General features: G+C 43.6%; 1 protein-coding gene across 11 annotated transcripts in view; it reads right to left on the bottom strand.

The window, feature by feature from the left end:
• PLEKHA6 (pleckstrin homology domain containing A6) overlaps positions 1 to 15,824 on the bottom strand; it is a 128,993-nt gene extending 113,169 nt beyond the window's left edge. For 9 of the 11 annotated variants that reach the window (XM_040423993.1, XM_040423997.1, XM_040423994.1 and 6 more), the window contains exon 1: positions 7,515 to 7,603. In XM_040423993.1, the coding sequence (XP_040279927.1) occupies positions 7,515 to 7,588 (74 nt within the window). In that variant the 5' untranslated portion in view covers positions 7,589 to 7,603. Of the gene's footprint in view, positions 1 to 3,959; positions 4,086 to 7,514; positions 7,604 to 15,660 lie in introns of those variants that run through there. The other 2 variants (XM_040424001.1, XM_040424000.1) reach the window with 2 other exon arrangements.
• Between the last annotated feature and the right edge of the window lie 2,044 nt (positions 15,825 to 17,868).

Below are 17,868 nucleotides of genomic sequence, written 5' to 3'. Positions count from 1 at the left end.
ACCTCCGGCGGCACGCGTGCACTAGCGGCAGCACGGATCGGGAAAGCTGTTCACCCGCCTGAACAGCCTGCCGCTAGTGTGAAAGTAGCCTTAAATAGGTATTACATTTTTTGGCAAAATAAAGGTTAGTCTTTATATATAAAAGTTATACAATGCTCCAATATACTTTCTGTATTAATTCCTCAGACTTTCAAAATCACCGCTTGCAGTGACTGAGATGGAACCATGTTTATTTCCAGTTGATAAAAATACAGTAATCCTGTAATGTACACAGGGGTGCATAGCATGTTACAGTACAGAGCTGGTGCTCACCGCACCACGATGACATGACCCCGGACAGGGGCTTGTACACAAAGAAAGATGATCTACCCCTCTAAGCTCTATCCCTAAAGGTGGATTTACATGGCCCGATTTTTGGGCAGCAAATGACCGTTCCTTCAAACACTCTTTCCCGACAATCTGCCCATCTAAACGTGCCACCGATCAATGAGCAAAACTCTTGTTCATCTCTTGTTCATCCTAGCATTCGTGGAAACACATCAATCATCATTTCTGGGCAGCAGATTTTGTGGTCTGAACAGCGATTTTCTGCCCAAAAACAATGATACTGTAAAGGGACAAGGGATCACAATAGCGATCCGTCGTCCTCATACTGTGGAGGAGATCTCTGTATGTAAATGCAGCAGTCTCCTTCACTGAATGAGCAGCTGACTGTCGGGAAGGAGCGCTTCCTTCCCGACAATCGCCTGTGACATCTTGTGGTGTAAACCCATCTTTAGACATCAGTATCAGATCGGCTGGGGTCCGACACCATGCACCCCTTCCAATCGCCTGTTCAGGAGTGGGTGGAGGTGGACAGAGTTGTGTAGTTTCGGTTTTTGGGTATCAGATCCCTGCCATTCGGATAATGATTAACTATCCTAGGGATAAGTCGTCAATTGCTAAATCCTGGAACCCCCTTTTAAGCTCTTATAGTCATTTTATATAGTCAATACTTTACCTTTCTCAAGTCAGGTAAACATTTAAGGGGTTTCCGGGATGTCAGTACTAATGGCCTGTCCTCAGGATAGGCTGTCAGTATTAGAATAGTGGGTATCCAGTACCCTGCACCCCACAGATCAGCTGTTTGAAAAGGCCAAAATGAGTGCTGTGGCCTCTTCCTCAGCCGATGACATCACATGTATTTGTCACTTGGCCTGTCTATAGCTCAGTCCCATTCAAGTGAATGGGACTGAGCTGCAATATTAAGTACAGCTACCGTACAATGTATGGCGCAGTGCTTGCCACACTATTAACAGTCTCCGGCACTCAGGCGAGGCCTCTTCAAACAATTGATTAGAGGGGATGGTAAGAATCAGGGCCCCATGATTAGATATAGGTCATAAATAAAGGGGTTGTCTCAGTTCAGCAAATGGCATTTATCATGTAAAATTAATACAAGGTACTTACTAATGCATTGTGATTGTCCATATTGCTTCTTTTGCTGGCTGGATTCATTTTTCCATCACATCATACACTGCTCATTTCCAGGGACTACAGCCACCGGTGCAGCGCAGATATGAGGTGGACAGGATCAGAGCTGCTGCGTATGCGTGTCTATATACAGTACCACCGTCCCAGCCACCAGAGAGGTTTCCCTAAAATGTACAAGCACGGCCACCGTTGCTGGATTACAGGGTGGTCATAACCCCTGGAAACAAGCAGTGTATAATGTGATGGAAAAATGAATGAAGCCAGTAAAGGAAGCAATATGGACAATCACAATACATTAGTAAGTGCCTTGTATTAACTTTCTCTACAGGATAAATGCCATTTGCGGAAGTGAAAGAACTCCTTTAACTCCTGTAAGCCTGTAAGATTAACTTTGGTTTTGCTTAGAATGAATAGTTTTTTTAAAATTTGCTTTAGGCTACATGCACACGAACGTATGTGTTTTGCGGTCCGCAAACGTAACGGACACGGAAACAAACAACGTTTCGTGTGCATGTAGCCTTACACAGTGGATGTAGGTGTAAGGAGTGAATAGTTTAACCCTATTTCAGCATCTATGAAAAGTAATACCAGATTTCAGATTATAAGGAAGGACAATTTTATGAACGCTTGTAAATCACAGCTGGTACAACTCTGTTATTAATGTCTGATGACACAGTCCTAAAAAATGGTGCACATGAGCCACAGGGCAGACTGTGCTGGTTACATAAGAGTTCATAGTATTGGAGACATGGGCCCTAAGCACTATGGAGGAGTGAAAAGTAGAACTGGCTTAGTTGCCCATAGCAACCAATCAGATTCCACCTTTCATTTCCCAAAGGAGCTCCAAATAATGTAAGGTGGAATCTGATTGGTTGCCATGGGCAACTAAGACAGTTTTCCTTTGCACCAGTTTTGATAAATCTCCCCCTGTATTTATTAATAATGTCATATAGTTTCAAAACTTGATCCATCAGCGTCCAGTCTGCATTTTCGTAAATTCAGCACCGTTAAAACTTACTTTTAACTATGGGTAATTAGACTGTTCAGTCTCTACAATTTGTATAAGGCTACATGCACCCGACCGTGTGCCCCCCGTGGCCGTATTGCGGCCCGCACGGGCACCGGCCGTGTGCATTCTGCATCACGGATCGCGGACCCATTCACTTGAATAGGTCCGCAATCACGGAGATGCGGAACGGAGGCACGGAATGGAACTCTGTAGTGCTTCCGTGGTGTTTGTGGCCGTGCCTCCTCACAGCCAAAAAGTAGCGCATGCACTACTTTTCTGCGGTGCGGACCATCAGATGCGGATCGCGGACCCTATTCAAGTGAATGGGTCCGCGATCCGCATGCGGCTGCCCTTGGTCTATACCCGTGCATTGCGGACTGCAATTTGCGGTCCGCAGCTCGGGCACGGAGCCCTTACGTTCGTGTGCATGTAGCCTTAAAGATGGAAATGCCAGTTCCAAGCTGAACGCAGTCTACAATGCAAGGTATGCTGCAGGTAAGAATACTTGACGGATAGGAGCAGACAGACTGTCAGACACTATTAGACGTCTTGTATGCGGAGTACAGCTATAGGCAAGCTCGTCATTCAGTAAATGCTGTGTAAATGCAAAGTATGGCCAGGCAGCCATGATCTCATTTCCAAACACTTTCCGGTGTTTCAGTAAGCGAGCAGTGAAAATCAATAATGACAATTATCTGGATGACAGCCATAATAATTCCACCCAAGGTGCACTGCAAAACCGTAAAAAAACAAGCCACAGTAACACACCTCATTGCACAAATATACAGCAAACTGCCATCTAGCTGGTGAAAGGAGTGCAAACTCTTAAAAGGGTAGAAAACATGGTAGGGTATGGAACACACATATGGCAGTGCCACCATCTAATGTAGATGCCTCAGACGTACTTGGTCTACCATACATCCTACGATGAGTGTCCACTGCGCGTGCGGCTGGCCATTACTGTCCCGAATACACGCACGCTAACAGTCACATATGTACCACAAAAAGGACCTCCACGTACTTTATTGTAAAAGATGCTCATTAAATTCCTCCCAGCCATTACAACACCTCAGATTGTCAAATCCATGTTACAACTTACAGGACCGACTATTACTCCATACATGAAGCATGCGATATACAATAGTTTTACGTCGCTTGTTGATGGTTATTTTGGGACCATACATTATGACTAACAGTCTCCGTGTCCAGTCGCGTTACATGATCATTACGTCTAAGCTCATGTTAACACCGATCACACGCAATCACAGTCATTCACTTCTTTTCATACAGTTCATGATGGTTCATTTTTTTTTTACGTCACTTTGATTTTACTATTATGAAAGATGTTTAAAAGAACCTTTACCTACTATGTTTATGAATTACAATGCCCATCATTCACTGCATACATTCACGCTGGTCCTTTTGTCAGTGCCCACCACCTGCCTCTCCGCAATAAATAGGCAAAGGACTCACTCACGTTTGCTGTTGGTCTTGTGCTGGGACTGTGATCCCTTACTATGGATACTTGACAAACCTCAGAGCCAGACTTGCTTGTGCAGACACAGATTATGCTTCCGCCTCTGGCACAAACATGCTTAGTTACCTGACACAGAAGGAAAGTGGGGGGGGTTAGGGGTGTGTGTATTTAAACTAGCCAACCAGACCGCGGCCGGATGTTCAACCATCTACCTGTAGTCGAACACTCGAAAGGTAACCCTTTACATACTTCTCACTCTCAATGCTAATCTGGGATTTTAAACATTATATGTAAAACGAAACGTAAAACGTGACAAAGGAGCAAAATCTCATTTAATAGCAAACAGAAAAACCCTAAATATTGTCACTGTTATACGGAATTTAAACTACGGATTTATTGGTGGATTCTGCATAACTTGGTAGAATCTAGACAGTATGGGGACAAGCCAAGCAAGTAAGACTTCGACACAAAGGATGTCAACCTGTCTGAGCTGAAAATGTTCCCAGGAGATAAGCAGCAGCAGAGGTGTCTGGCATCTGGTCGGGCCAAGATGAGCAAATCTGTTTCTATGGGAGTCAGAGAAGATGTTGGCTTCTCACTCAGCTGATATTGCCAAAGGATGTTTTCGTTGGCTAAACATTTCGGGTGATGGTTAAGAGTATTAGGATTAAGAGGGTAAAGGTACCCATGCACCAAATGTGGGCCATGATCTCGTTCAGCCGACGGCTATTTCTCCCGACTCTCTAAAGCACATTGATGTTCAGCAAAGAGGAGAAGGCTGCTGCCTGACACTTCTGGTGGTGGCTTATCTCCTGCTAGAACAAAAATTAAAATGGGCACTGAAATTCAACTTGATCCTTCTTTCCCCTGACATCATCTGGAGGCCCCTCACAGTACACAGTAGATAGCCTGCCTTGCAGATAGATAGTCTAATGTGTATAGGAGCCTTAAAGATGACCTTTCACGTCTCTGGTAACTACTTTCATTCCCCATGTAATAACCATTCTGGAGCCTCTATTCTTATGGCTCTATGTTGTGCCATTCCTCTGTTATTTCTACTAGAAGTTTATGAATGAATTGCCAGCAGTTTCCAGGAAAGGTGCAGATGGGTGTTACCAGTTGGGGGTGTGTCCCTGCACATTCTGACACCAGTAGCACTGATTGGACAGAGTCAGACACACCCCCTACTGGTAACACTCAGCAGTACCTTTACTGCAGACTGCTATCAATTTATTTGTAAACTTCTCGCAGGAATTATACAAGAACGGCACAACATAGAGTCATAAGAATAGAGGCTCCAGAATGGTTATTACATGGGGAATGCAAGAAGTTACTATAACAGACATGTGACAGGTCTTCTTTAAAAGGGTTTTCCAAGATTTAATTCTAATAACCTATCCTCTTGATAGGTCATCAGTATCTGATCAGTAGGGGTCTGGCACCTGTGACCCCGCCGATCAGCTGTTTGAGAAGGCACTGGTACTCCTGTGAGCTCCATGGCTCTCTCAGCGCTCACCAGGCACAACGCCATACATTATACAGCGGCTGCGCTCGGTACCCATTCACTTCTATGGGGCTTAGCTGCGCCTAGGCTACGTGTCCAATGAACGTGTCGTCAATGGCCTAGGAAAAGCTGTGAGAAGACCATGGCGCTTACAGGAGCGCCGATGCCTTCTCAAGCAGCTGATCGGCGGGGGTCCCGGGTGTCAGACTCCGGCCAATCACATACTGATGACCTATCCAGAGGATAGATCATCAATATTAGACTCTTGGAAAACCTCCTTAAAGCCTCTTTACATGGGCCCATGTAGTAAGCGACTGTTTAGACGGCACGATCTGCTGCCAGCAAACAATGATTTAGGTGTCCACGGGAACAATCATATTATCCTATGAATGAGCGTTTTGCTCCTTCATCGAGTAAATTGGCAGCACCTTTACACAGGCAGATTAACACTAACAAGCATTCCTACGAACACTCATTCGTGATAATCTGCCTGAACATCAAGCAGCATAAAGAGAAGTTAAAGGGAACCTGTCACCGGGATTTTGTGTATAGAGCTGAGGACATGGGTTTCTAGATGGCCGCTAGCACATCCGCAATACCCAGTCCCCATAGCTCTGTGTGCTTTTATTGTGTAAAAAAACGATTTGATCCATATGCAAATTAACCTGAGATGAGTTCTGTCCCTGACTCATCTCACATACAGGACACATCTCAGGTTAATTTGCATATGTATCAAATCGTTTTTTTTACACAATAAAAGCACACAGAGCTATGGGGACTGGGTATTGCGGATGTGCTAGCGGCCATCTAGCAACCCATGTCCTCAGCTCTATACACAAAATCCCGGTGACAGGTTCCCTTTAAGTAAGACAACTACTTTAAAGGGGTCGCGCAGTGGGATAATATCAGATCGGCAGGGGGTCTGACTTTACCTGCACACCCTATAGATTGTATAATTACATCTGTTCATCTCATTCACATTTTGTAGATTTTAAGCTCTCGCAGGCAGGGACCTCTTCCCCTCTGTAACCGTCTGTTAATAGTTTCATTGTATTTGTATTTTATATATTATGTATGTATAACCCCTCTTGATGTCCAGCACCATGGAATAAAGATTTTCTTGAATGGAAGAGGAAGCTGTAATTACACTGTGCCACCATTACAATTTAGACGGGATGAAAGTAAGCATTGAAGAGGATGCAGTGCACACAGGAGCAGGGGTGCCAGGAGTCGGACCCCTTCCAATCTGATATGGATGACCTGGCATGAGCAAAGTTCATCAATACCTGCACAACCCCTTTAACAGAGAACCATAGATAACATTCAGGTTCAGAAAACAAGAAGAAAAGACAGCAGGCCTTCCAATTGGTTTAAGTCCCAACATACATGATTACTTATCAACTGGGCGACAGCTTAGGACAATGAACCATTAATACGCTTGGACAATGGCTGCAAATGAACTTACTGAAATCATCAACAAATAGCTCCTGATCCAGACACATGAATATTCTCTGCCATGAACACATCTAACAGCGGCTGCTTTGGGGCCCTGACCCAGAAGGGGCCCATCCAGGAGGAGGAGGACTAAAGGAATTTGTCAGGGCCCCCTTAACAGTATTACACAATGAAATTATATACAGTGGCAGTATAAACGGATGGAACTGCTGCCGGGCCTGGTCTGAGAGAGCGATCTTTACTAGCCACAGGAATGGGGGCGGCATGAAAGGAAGGGGTTGCGAAAGAATTACTGGGGGATGGAGCCCCATTCAAAAATTTGCTGTGGGGCCCATTAATTCCTAGCTACGCCACTGCATATGATACCTAAGGTGCTCCAAATTTGAAGAAATATAGCAGAACATATCTGGAGCAATGGATTGGTTCACTTCAGCCCTAAACCCTGTTCAAACTAAGAAATATATAAATACAATATTCACATAATAAATCCTTAAAAAAAGTAATTTTCAGTATGGAAAAAAAATCAAGTATTGCATTAGATGTACTTTACAAAAACAAGCCCGCTGACATGTGCTTACAAATCACCGTATACTTACCACAAGCATATTATAAAGGGAAAGTGGACTGTCGTCCAGAGACTTGACCCGGAGCTTCTAAGCCTCTGTGGCATCTGTAGTTGATCTCTCCAAGACTTTTATCCTCTACTAATTATGTCTGGCACAAAGAAATCTTTTCTGTCCATTGTTGCTGCTCCCTGACCACCCTCTCCTTCACCATTGTATTAGTCACTGCCCCTCCTCCACATTCTTTATCTTTTTACATAACAATTACACAATGCACTTATTTCTCCTATCACTGATGTGTGCTGGCTGGGGAAGCAGGACGATACGCTTTAGGCTACTTTCACACTCGCGTTTGGTGCGGATCCGTTCAGATAATACAACCGTCTGCATCCGTTCAGAACGGATCCGTTTGTATTATCTGTAACATAGCCAAGACGGATCCGTCTTGAACACCATTGAAAGTCAATGGAGGACGGATCCGTTTTCTATTGTGTCATAGAAAACGGATCCGTCCCCATTGACTTACATTGTGTGCCAGGACCGATCCGTTTGGCTCAGTTTCGTTAGACGGTGTCTGTCTCCAGAGCGGAATGGAGACGGAACAGAGGCAAACTGATACATTCTGAGCTGATTCTCATCCATTCAGAACGCATTAGGGCAAAACTGTTCCGTGTTGGACCGCTTGTGAGAGCCCTGAACGGATCTCACAAACGGAAAGCCAAAACACCCGTGTGAAAGTAGCCTTATTTTCAGGACATTATTCTATTTCTGTCTCGCTGTTAGGCCTCTTTCACACTACCATTTATTTTTTTCAGTTTTGCGGGCCGTTTTTTGCGTTTTGTATACGGTCCGTATACAGAACCATTCATTTCAATGGGTCCGCAAAAAAACTGAATGTACTCCGTTTCCGTATCTCCGTTCCGTGCAAAGATATAACATGTCCTATATTTTTCCGCAAATCACGTTCCGTGGCTCCATTAAAGTCAATGGGTCCGCAAAAAAAAACGCAATGCATATGGAAATGCATCCGTATGTCTTCCGTATTTGTTCCGTTTTTTGCAGAACCATCTATTGAAAATGTTATGCCCAGCCCAATTTGTTCTATGTAATTACTGTATACTGTATATGCCATACGGAAAAACGGAATGGAAAAATGGAATCGAAACAGAAACACAACGGAAACAAAAAAAACGGAACAACGGATCCGTGAAAAACGGACCGCAAAACACTGAAATAGCCATACGGTAGTGTGAAAGAGGCCTAACTAGAATTTGTATGTTTGCTTAATTAAGAAAGGACATTCATGTGTCAGGTACTTGAGTAAGGGCTGTATTAGGCCTGCAGATGAGTATTACGATTGTCGGGAAGGAAGCGTTTCTTCCTAACAATCGCCTGCTCGTCAGTGAAGGAGACCACTGCTATTACTGTACATGGAGCTATCTCCTCCACAGTATGGGGAGAAGTGCTTGCTAATGTCATCATTCGTCCCCATACAGAATCATTATTTGCCCGCAGCAGAGCACAATTAAACAATACGATCTGTAGCCTGCGTAAAAAATGTGATTGCCCGATCAGCGGCAGACCGAGCGTTTCTAAAAAAGCGATGATGTGGCCGACCCTCGGCCAGTGTAATACAGGCAGAATAATCATGAGCCTTGAGTTTTCCTCCCTATTTCTTCGTTATATTTTGTTCTTGGGCAGGTGGGTTGTCACTCATATTTCCTAGCGTTCTGAATAACAAATCTGATCAACTATATAGCAATATACGAGAGAGAAGTGTCCCTCCAGAAACTGCCTGCTTCCCACCTGTATATTACACCTCAAATTATATGTTGTTTTTTTCATTTAGTGCAATTTGAACCTTAAAATGTCTATAATTAGATGAATGTACTGCTAATATTTAAAGGGATATTCCAGCATAAGAAAAGAAAACTGGCCAAGGGGCTGAACATGCTGTAAAAAAATAACAGAACTTATACGCACCTCACCAAATAGCAACGCATATCCTTTTTTTCTAATCTCTTTTTATTTTCTGGTGGCAGATTTATTTATTCTATTTCCTGAACACGATTAACAGGGCTGCCATCTGACCCTTTGTATTTTTTCCCCCAAAAAATATTTTTTTATTAAAGTTTAAGGCAAATGACATTTGCCACACAAAGTGGCACAAAAGGCATATATACACGCTTGCAGACAATTGGTGAAGACTCTGGAATAATGACAAATAATAACAGTCGGCCTTATATTGGAGGCCGTAATAACAATGAAAACCTGAACTATTAAAAGGGGTTGTCCGGGTTCAGAGATGATTTCATGCTCTGATGCGCTCCCTTGCCCTGCGCTGGATCGCGCAGGGCAAGCGATCTTTTATTTACAATAACGCATTGCCGGGCGGAGGCTTCCGCCCAGCAGTGGGTTCAGTGACATCACCGGCTCTGATGGGCGGGCTTTAGCCCGCCCATCAGTGCCGGTAATGTCACCGGGCTTCCTGGCAGCCCTATGGAGAGCCCGGTTCGTCACCGGAACTCCAGAAAATGCCAGGGGGCTGCCTGGGTGAAAATGGGGATATGTCCGGGTTCAGCTCTGAACCGGGACAACCCCTTTAACTATTAACATAGTTCCCTAAGAGCTGAAGAAAGGAAGGGGAGATTGCCACTCCTAAGAGAAGGTGTGAAAACAAAGTTATGTTTATACCTTAGGCAAAATAGGACCTGACCTGTTCTTAAAAGCATTTAGAAAGCATTAAGTAATTGGATCCTTCACACAATGAGGTGTAAAGCCTGTATTACACTGCTCGATTTTTTGGCAGATAATCGCTAACGAGCATTCACATGAACGTTTGTTAGAGATCATCTGGCAGTGTAATACTGCCGCCGATTGCCCGTTCATGGGGCAATCCAATTCTTTTGACATGTTATGGTTTGCAGGCGGCAGACCATGGTGTCTAATAATGATCTGCCGCCGGCAAACCACTATACAGCATGGAGACGAGCAATGGCAAAGTGATCATTCCTCCCCATGCTGTGGAGGAGATCGCTGCATGTAATAGCAGCGGTTTCCTCTGCTAGCAAGCAGGCGATTGCCTGGAGGGAACGCTTCCCTCCCAACAATCGTATGCCACATCATGCCCTCTTGACCATCCAAAAAGTTGGATGGTATGCTGCACAAGTCAGATTATTGGCATGTGTCTGTGAAGGTTCTCATTCATCCAGGTCATGGTATATCAGTAGTAATAAGTCACAGCTATTTTCTCTTGAAGACATTTCTCTAGTAATCCGATTGGCTTTCAAATTGAGAAACCAGTCGGGGGACTAGCAAAAACATCTTCAGGAGAAAATACAAGTTTAGTTCCTGTGACGTATTACTGCTAATATAAGCTTACTGGCCATTCAGGAATTTGGGAAAGCTGTACCACACAAAACCATGTTGTAGCTAAGCTGGTAGCCATCCTGGCTGTTACCTAGCTATTCCAAAAACAGACAAAATCTAAAAAATGACACAATAAACTACATAAAATATCAGTAATAGTCACATAAAAGGACAACCCAGAGACTGGTGATTTTTTAATATTCAAATGTAAATCATGTTATCTTTATTAAAAGGGGTAGTGCAGGGGTTTTATATTGATGACCTATCATCAGGATAGGTCATCAATATCAGATCGGCGGGGGTCCGACCCTGATCAGCTGTTTGAAGAGTAGGCAGCACCATGCTTCCTGTCTATTAGGCCTCATGCACACGACCGTGGTGTGTTTTGCGGTCTGCAAATCGTGGATCCGCAAAACACGGATGGCGTCCCTGGACAGCCTTCAATGGACATGGACAGCCTTCAATATAAATGCCTATTCTTGTCCGCAAAGCGCAGACAAGATTAGGACATGTTATATTTTTTAGGCGGGCTCACGGAACGGAGTAACGGATGCGGACAGCACACGGAGTGCTGTCCGCATCTTTTGCGGCCCCATTGAAGTGAATGGGTCCGCATCCGAGCCGAATGCGGACCAAAACAACGGCCGCGTGCATGAGGCCTTACACTGCCCGTCGTCTTGGAAGATTCAGCGGTGTAATGACAAGTGCTCGCTTCATTCACTTGAATGGAGCAAGTACTTGCAATTACACTATGCCACCACTCCCACAGGAGACAATATGTAGGGTAATGACCAGGAAAGGGTGCTCCCATGGAGCGCCCCCTCCTCTTCAAACAGCTAATCGGCGTGGGTTGCTGGCTATGGGACCCCCGCCGATCTGATATTGATGTTCTATTCTGACAATAGGTCATTAATATATATTGCTGCACAACCCCTTTAATATCTTTATCTATTGGTAGAATTTTAGACCTTTTTGTCAGATATGAGGCATAACTGTAGGGGGTGCAGAGGGCCATGCTGCAGAATTTGCCCAGGAGTTTCAAATTATGCGTATGATTAAATTTATAAAAATCGCAGCAAAGCAAAGCTGCTCTTGTAATATAAATGTGACCCGACATCCAGTCTTGTAAACATAACGAAAAGTGGGTCAGATGTGTATAAAGAACATGGCATGCAAGAATCAGTAAAAACGGTTTCACAATTATTACAGACAAATACATCTAACGTGATCCATTTCTGTTTGCTTCCTGGATTTACAGCACACAGATTTAGAAACAGAGTTTGTCATTGTGGGAGCTTTGATTTTGTCATATGGCATTGCTCATGTTGACACAAATAAGGGTTATCTGTGGTTTTCAGTACTTCTCCATGACTTGACCAAATGTGCATGAGTTGGGAATAGGAGGGGAGAAATACACATAATCCTCTAGTGGTGGCTTATCACCCTGAGAACAAAAGTTTTGGTAAAGGTCACAATGCTTTCATGGCATTTGTGACCTTTACCAAATCCCTTTAGTGTCTTAGAGATGTGGAAGGATTCTTTTCTGTTAGTAATGCCTGTTGATTATGCCTGTTCAGTGACATCATTCCACATTATTCCCATATTAAGGGCTCACTGTGTACATCACCCCTGCACTGTGACATCACTGTGACTATTTTTTTTGTGCTGCTACTTTTCTATGGCCATCCTTTGTACTATGATATTACTATCTTTATATTCCATGTGTATAGATATCAGTTTATCACTGTATTGTGGTGACAGAACTGGTGCCAGAGGTGGCCCAGTGTTTCCTTTCCAACATAACGTTCATCTGTATGTAGCATATTAGAATTTTTCATCTGTATTCATCCATAGGTTACTATTTCTTTTCTCCTTGTGGAGAGCACCTAAGTGTAAGGAATCTTATAGGCCATGCAATGTTCCCCTGGGGAAAATGTTATGCAAATTATCACTTTCCCAAAAGAAAAGAAAGCTGTGCCTCTGATGCCACCAGTTGGAAAGTAGCTATACTATAATTTAATGTTCAACCTTTTAGACAGGCCGTAAGACATAATTTAGGATTTTAGATAAGCCAGTACCTCATCTGCAGGCAGCTATTTTGGGATGACTGCACCTCATCAGTTCACGCTAGAAAGAATCGGCTTAGCTGAGAGAGAGGCCTTTGTTGGGGGTATCTGGGGGTACTATTTCTGCTTGGGGGAGGGCCTAGTAGTATTAAGTACTCGTATAGGTCAGGCAATGCTGCTCTGAGAAAATAGCTAATTATCCCTTTCCAAAAAAATAAGAAAACTGTGTGTCTAGTGCCACCAATTGGCAGGTAGCTATTCTATGTTCAATGTTTGACTTTTTAGACAGACCTTGAGACATAGTTTAGGATTATAGTGAAGCCAGTACCTCATCTGCAGACAGCTGTATCAGGTGATTGCCCTTTATCATTGCAGAGCAGAGAGAATTAACCTAGCTGAGTGACAGATCTTTGTCAGGAATACTGGGAATGCTACTTTCCCTTGTGGAGAGTGCCTAGTTGGCATAAGGAGGCCATACAATGCTTCTCTGGGAAAATGTTATGCAAATTAGCCTATAAGACTCCTTATGCCTCCAAGATGCTCTCCACAAGGAGAAAAAGTAACCTCCAGATCCACAACAAAGGCCTCTCAGCAAGCTATGGCTGCTCTCACTGCTCTGCACTGATAAAGGGTAATCATCCTGAAACAGCTGCAGGTGAGGTACTGGCTTAGCCATAAGCCTAAATTACTGTATGTCTCAAGGCTGGTATAAAAGGTTGATCATTGACTTATAGTATAGCTAGCTTCCAACTGGAGGCACGAGAGGCACAACTTTCTTATCTTTTTGGAAACTACTAATTTGCAATCTGTATTCATTACATTAGGAGATTGTATATTTTACTGCATTTGTTCTTTTAATCCCGGCAATGGGTTTTTGGCAGGTTGTTGGCGTATCTTTGACCTTTAACCTGACAAATACTACTGAAATGTAAATTGCAAATATATTTAAAGGTTTTGCATCTGGCCGCAAGAAAGTATATACCTTATATATACTTGATGACATGAAGAATCAACACAGTATTTGAATAACCTTCTATGATGCACTTTTGAAGGACTCAGAAAATGACCACAGGGTTAATACGTTGGATAATCAGTGGACCCCACAAGCAGTCTATGAGTGGGACTGCAGCCAGGTCTACAATTATTCTCAAATGACAAGCAAAGCACAGCTGGACACACACACACACGCACACATTAGACGCATTGCTCAGGACACATGACATGCAGCATATTTGAACTTTACAGCACACCCACCATGGATAACATGCAATTACTAGCACTCTGTATTACTCTTAATATCTCTGATATATCCAGCACACACAGATAGCACTGTTGATTTCACACAGGGATGTTTTTCACAGACAAGATCTGGTTCTGTCAGTCATAAATACAACTGGTTGCTTAAATTAGTTTTAATGACAGGCTGCAGCGGTAAAATAAAAACAGTGGCTCAGTGGTTAGCACTGGTGCCTTGCAGCGCCGGGATCCTAGGTTCAAATCCAATCACGACAACATGCTCTTAAAAATTAGAATCCCACCCCTGACTCTAACTCCGCCCAATGCCTATCTGTACACACCCAATCCTACCCAGTCCCCTTAGTGTACCCACATGGTAATTATTCCCCCTTTGTTCCACCAGACAGTAGCTATGTCCCCTTAGTGCCCTCACATAGAGGTTTTGCCTACATTCTGCCCCCACACAGTAGTTATGCCCACATTCTGCCCCTTTCACAGTAGTTATATCCCTCTTACAGTGGTGCCCCTTTCAGAGTAGTTATGCCCACATTGTGCCCCCTCACAGTAGTTATGCACACATTGTGCACCTTTCACAGCAGTTATGCCCCTCTTACTGTAGTCATGCCCACATTTTGTACTCTTCACAGTAGTTATACCCACACTGTGTTCTATTTATAGTAGTTATGCCCACATTGTGCACCTTTACAATAGTTATGCCCACACTGTGCCTCCTTAGTAATTTTTCCCCTATTATGTCCTCCCACAGTAGTTATGTCCACATTGTGCCCCTTCATAGTATTTATGTCCATATTGTACAGTAGTGTCTATTTCACAGTAGTTATGCCCCCCCTTTCAGCATTGCCCCCCCCCCCTCCTCCCCCAGTAAATACAATCCCCAGCAGGCATGATCCAGTTACACACACAGCGCGCTTGGTGGGCTGCGTAGGAAGAGCACACAGGCCGATTCCTAGGTTTGCACGCTCCTCCTACAAAGCCCAGCAGGGATGTGTGACCGCACTGTGCCTACTGGGAAGCGCTGCCAGTACATATGAATGGTGAAGCAGCAGACAGCTCCCTGCTTCACCATTGCAATTAATTGTCTCTGCTAGGGATGAGCGAATCGACTTCGGATGCCTCACCTGAAGTCAATTCGCATAAAACTTTGTTGTAATACTGTACAGAGCGGGAGCGCCGTACAATATTAGAATGTATTGTCTCCGATAAGACGAAATTATTACTTTACGAAGTCTCACGATACTTTGTGAACTAATTATTACTCCAAGTGGTACCTTGCAACCGAACCCGAGTTCTGTATCAAGGTTTTTTGCAGTAATAATTAATTCACAAAGTTATTATACGAATTCTCTTGAGACTTCGCGAAGTAATAACTTCAGCTCCCACTCTGTACGGTATTACAACTAAGTTTTAATGCGAATCGACTTGAGATGAAGCATCCGAAGTCGATTCGCTCATCCCTAGTCTCCTAGACAGTTGAGAGCCAGACATACCTCAGTCGCCCCGAGACCACGGGACAGTCACCGAAATCCGGGACTGTCCCACCAGATCCAGGACAGTTGGGAGGTCAGCATTCTACTGTCAGTTTTTACATTTCTAAGCAAGGAGGAGCCATGTTGTTGTCTGTAAATACCAGGTGTCAGAGTGGCTCATAAATCAGTCCAGGCTGTAAATCCTGACACACATGCTGATCCTCCCAGCGTAACTGCAAGCTCTGATCTTGCTGTAGGTTTGATCAGGGACACTTTGAAATCACCTCCCAAAACAGCAGTGTGAGCGTTCGGAGAAATGACAGACTGAGATAAGCAGGACCAGCACTGACAAGTGCAGACAAGTTATCACATTGTTTGTGTCCTACTGAAAAGCCTGCAGAGGGGTGGCATTTGAATATAAAACATGCTTATGCGTATCTATACACAATTACATTAGTGACAGACATCTGACAAAATAGACTCTTGACTGGTGGATACAAAACAATTTGACATGCTCCATTCCAAGACAAAATGTACTTGTGTGGGTGGGGGATGGAGTGAGCTTGACAAACTTACAAAAGGAATTTTGGCGCTTCTCATACTCAGCTACTACACAGTACACACCCACAGATACAAACACCTACCCAAGAATAGATCCATCATAGAACTAGGTTCTGATGAGATCAGCCAGCCAGAACAGAGTCCGAATGGTCCAATATAAACTCTATATGGGCTAAAATACTGTACTTTATTCATTTCTTAAAGGGGTTTACCAGGTTCAGGGCTGAACTCGGATATAACCTCCCCTTCACTCCTTTACCATGTAGGAGAGGAGCATCATAGTATTTCATTGCTCCGATGCTCCCTTTGCCTTGTGCTGCATCGCACAGCACAAGGTCTGTGTTGTGACGTCACCAGGCGCCTTGCTAGGTGAAAGTCTCCACCTAGCATACTCATATAAAACCTGGTGACGTCACAAACAGACCTTGAGCTGCGCGATGCAGCACAAGGCAAAGGAAGCATCGGAGCATCTTTATAGCCATTGGAGCATTGTTTCTCTGATGAAGAACTTAAAATCTAATGCACAGACATAAATCTTAAGAGGACCTGTAACCTTTACTGATGCATTCCCCATTTAAGAACAATTCTGGAGCATCTATTCTTATGAACCTATGATGATGTTCCACTTCTTTATTATTCCTGCTAGAAGTTACAAATGAATTGCTAGTAGTTTGCAAGGTACATTTGGGTGTTACCAGTTGGGGGTGTCCCTGTACTGTTTGCCAGTATGTAATCAGTGCTGCCTTTGTCAGACTGTGCAAGGTCACCACCCCAATTGGTAACACTCAGCTGGACTTTCATTGCACACTGTTAGTAATTCATTCATAACTTCTAGCAGGAATAATAAAGGAATCACACAACATAGAGTCATAAGAATAGATTGTTATTACAAGGGAGGTGCAATGACTGCTAAAAGCGACATGTCAAGAGAGATTATAGGTCTCTTTTAAGTGTAACATTGAGGCTGGCTGCAGCCTCCATTAGGGTCCATTCACACGTCTGTAGTGTATTGCGGATCCGCAAATTGCAGATCCGCAATACACCCGGCCGGCACCCCCCATAGAACTGCCTATTCTTGTCCGCAAGTATAGGCTATGTTCTTTTTTTTTCCGGGGCCGCACTCCAGAAATGCGGATGCGGAGAGCACATAGTTGAGTAAAAATGTCTTTATTGTTTTATCTATGTCCTTACACTTGGCCCATAACAAGTACAACTTGGAAAACCCTTTAAGGGTCCTGCTACACATAGTTTTTGTTTCTTTAGCCACAAAAAAAGGCCTCAAACAACATAATGCTTGCTCAGTATTTTTGTAGCTATTTTTTTGGAATTTTTGAGGTGTTTTTGCCCATATTGTGTGTTTTGCCATGCGTTCTTTGTATGCCTAGCATTTTTTTTATAAGAACCTGTGTCCCCCTACCCCTGTAATGTTTATTACTCTGCAGAGCAGTATGAGAAAAATGCATAGGTATAAATGCAGTGAGTGCTATGCAAAAATCTCATAAAAAAACACAACTGGCGTTTTTTTTAAACAGGGCAGAAAAACAAACAAACAAACAAAAAAACTATGGATGTTTATGAGAAAAAAATACCATACAAAGAGGAAAAAAAACACCAAGCCCAGAGCTTGATGTGATTTCAAAGAAATGGCATTCACCTAAAGTTATAAAA

This window comes from Bufo bufo, chromosome 3 (genome assembly GCF_905171765.1).
Source record: "Bufo bufo chromosome 3, aBufBuf1.1, whole genome shotgun sequence".
Lineage (NCBI taxonomy): Eukaryota > Metazoa > Chordata > Amphibia > Anura > Bufonidae > Bufo > Bufo bufo.
The sequence above is the reverse complement of the archived record's forward strand: the minus strand, read 5'-3'. Positions and strand labels throughout refer to the sequence as shown.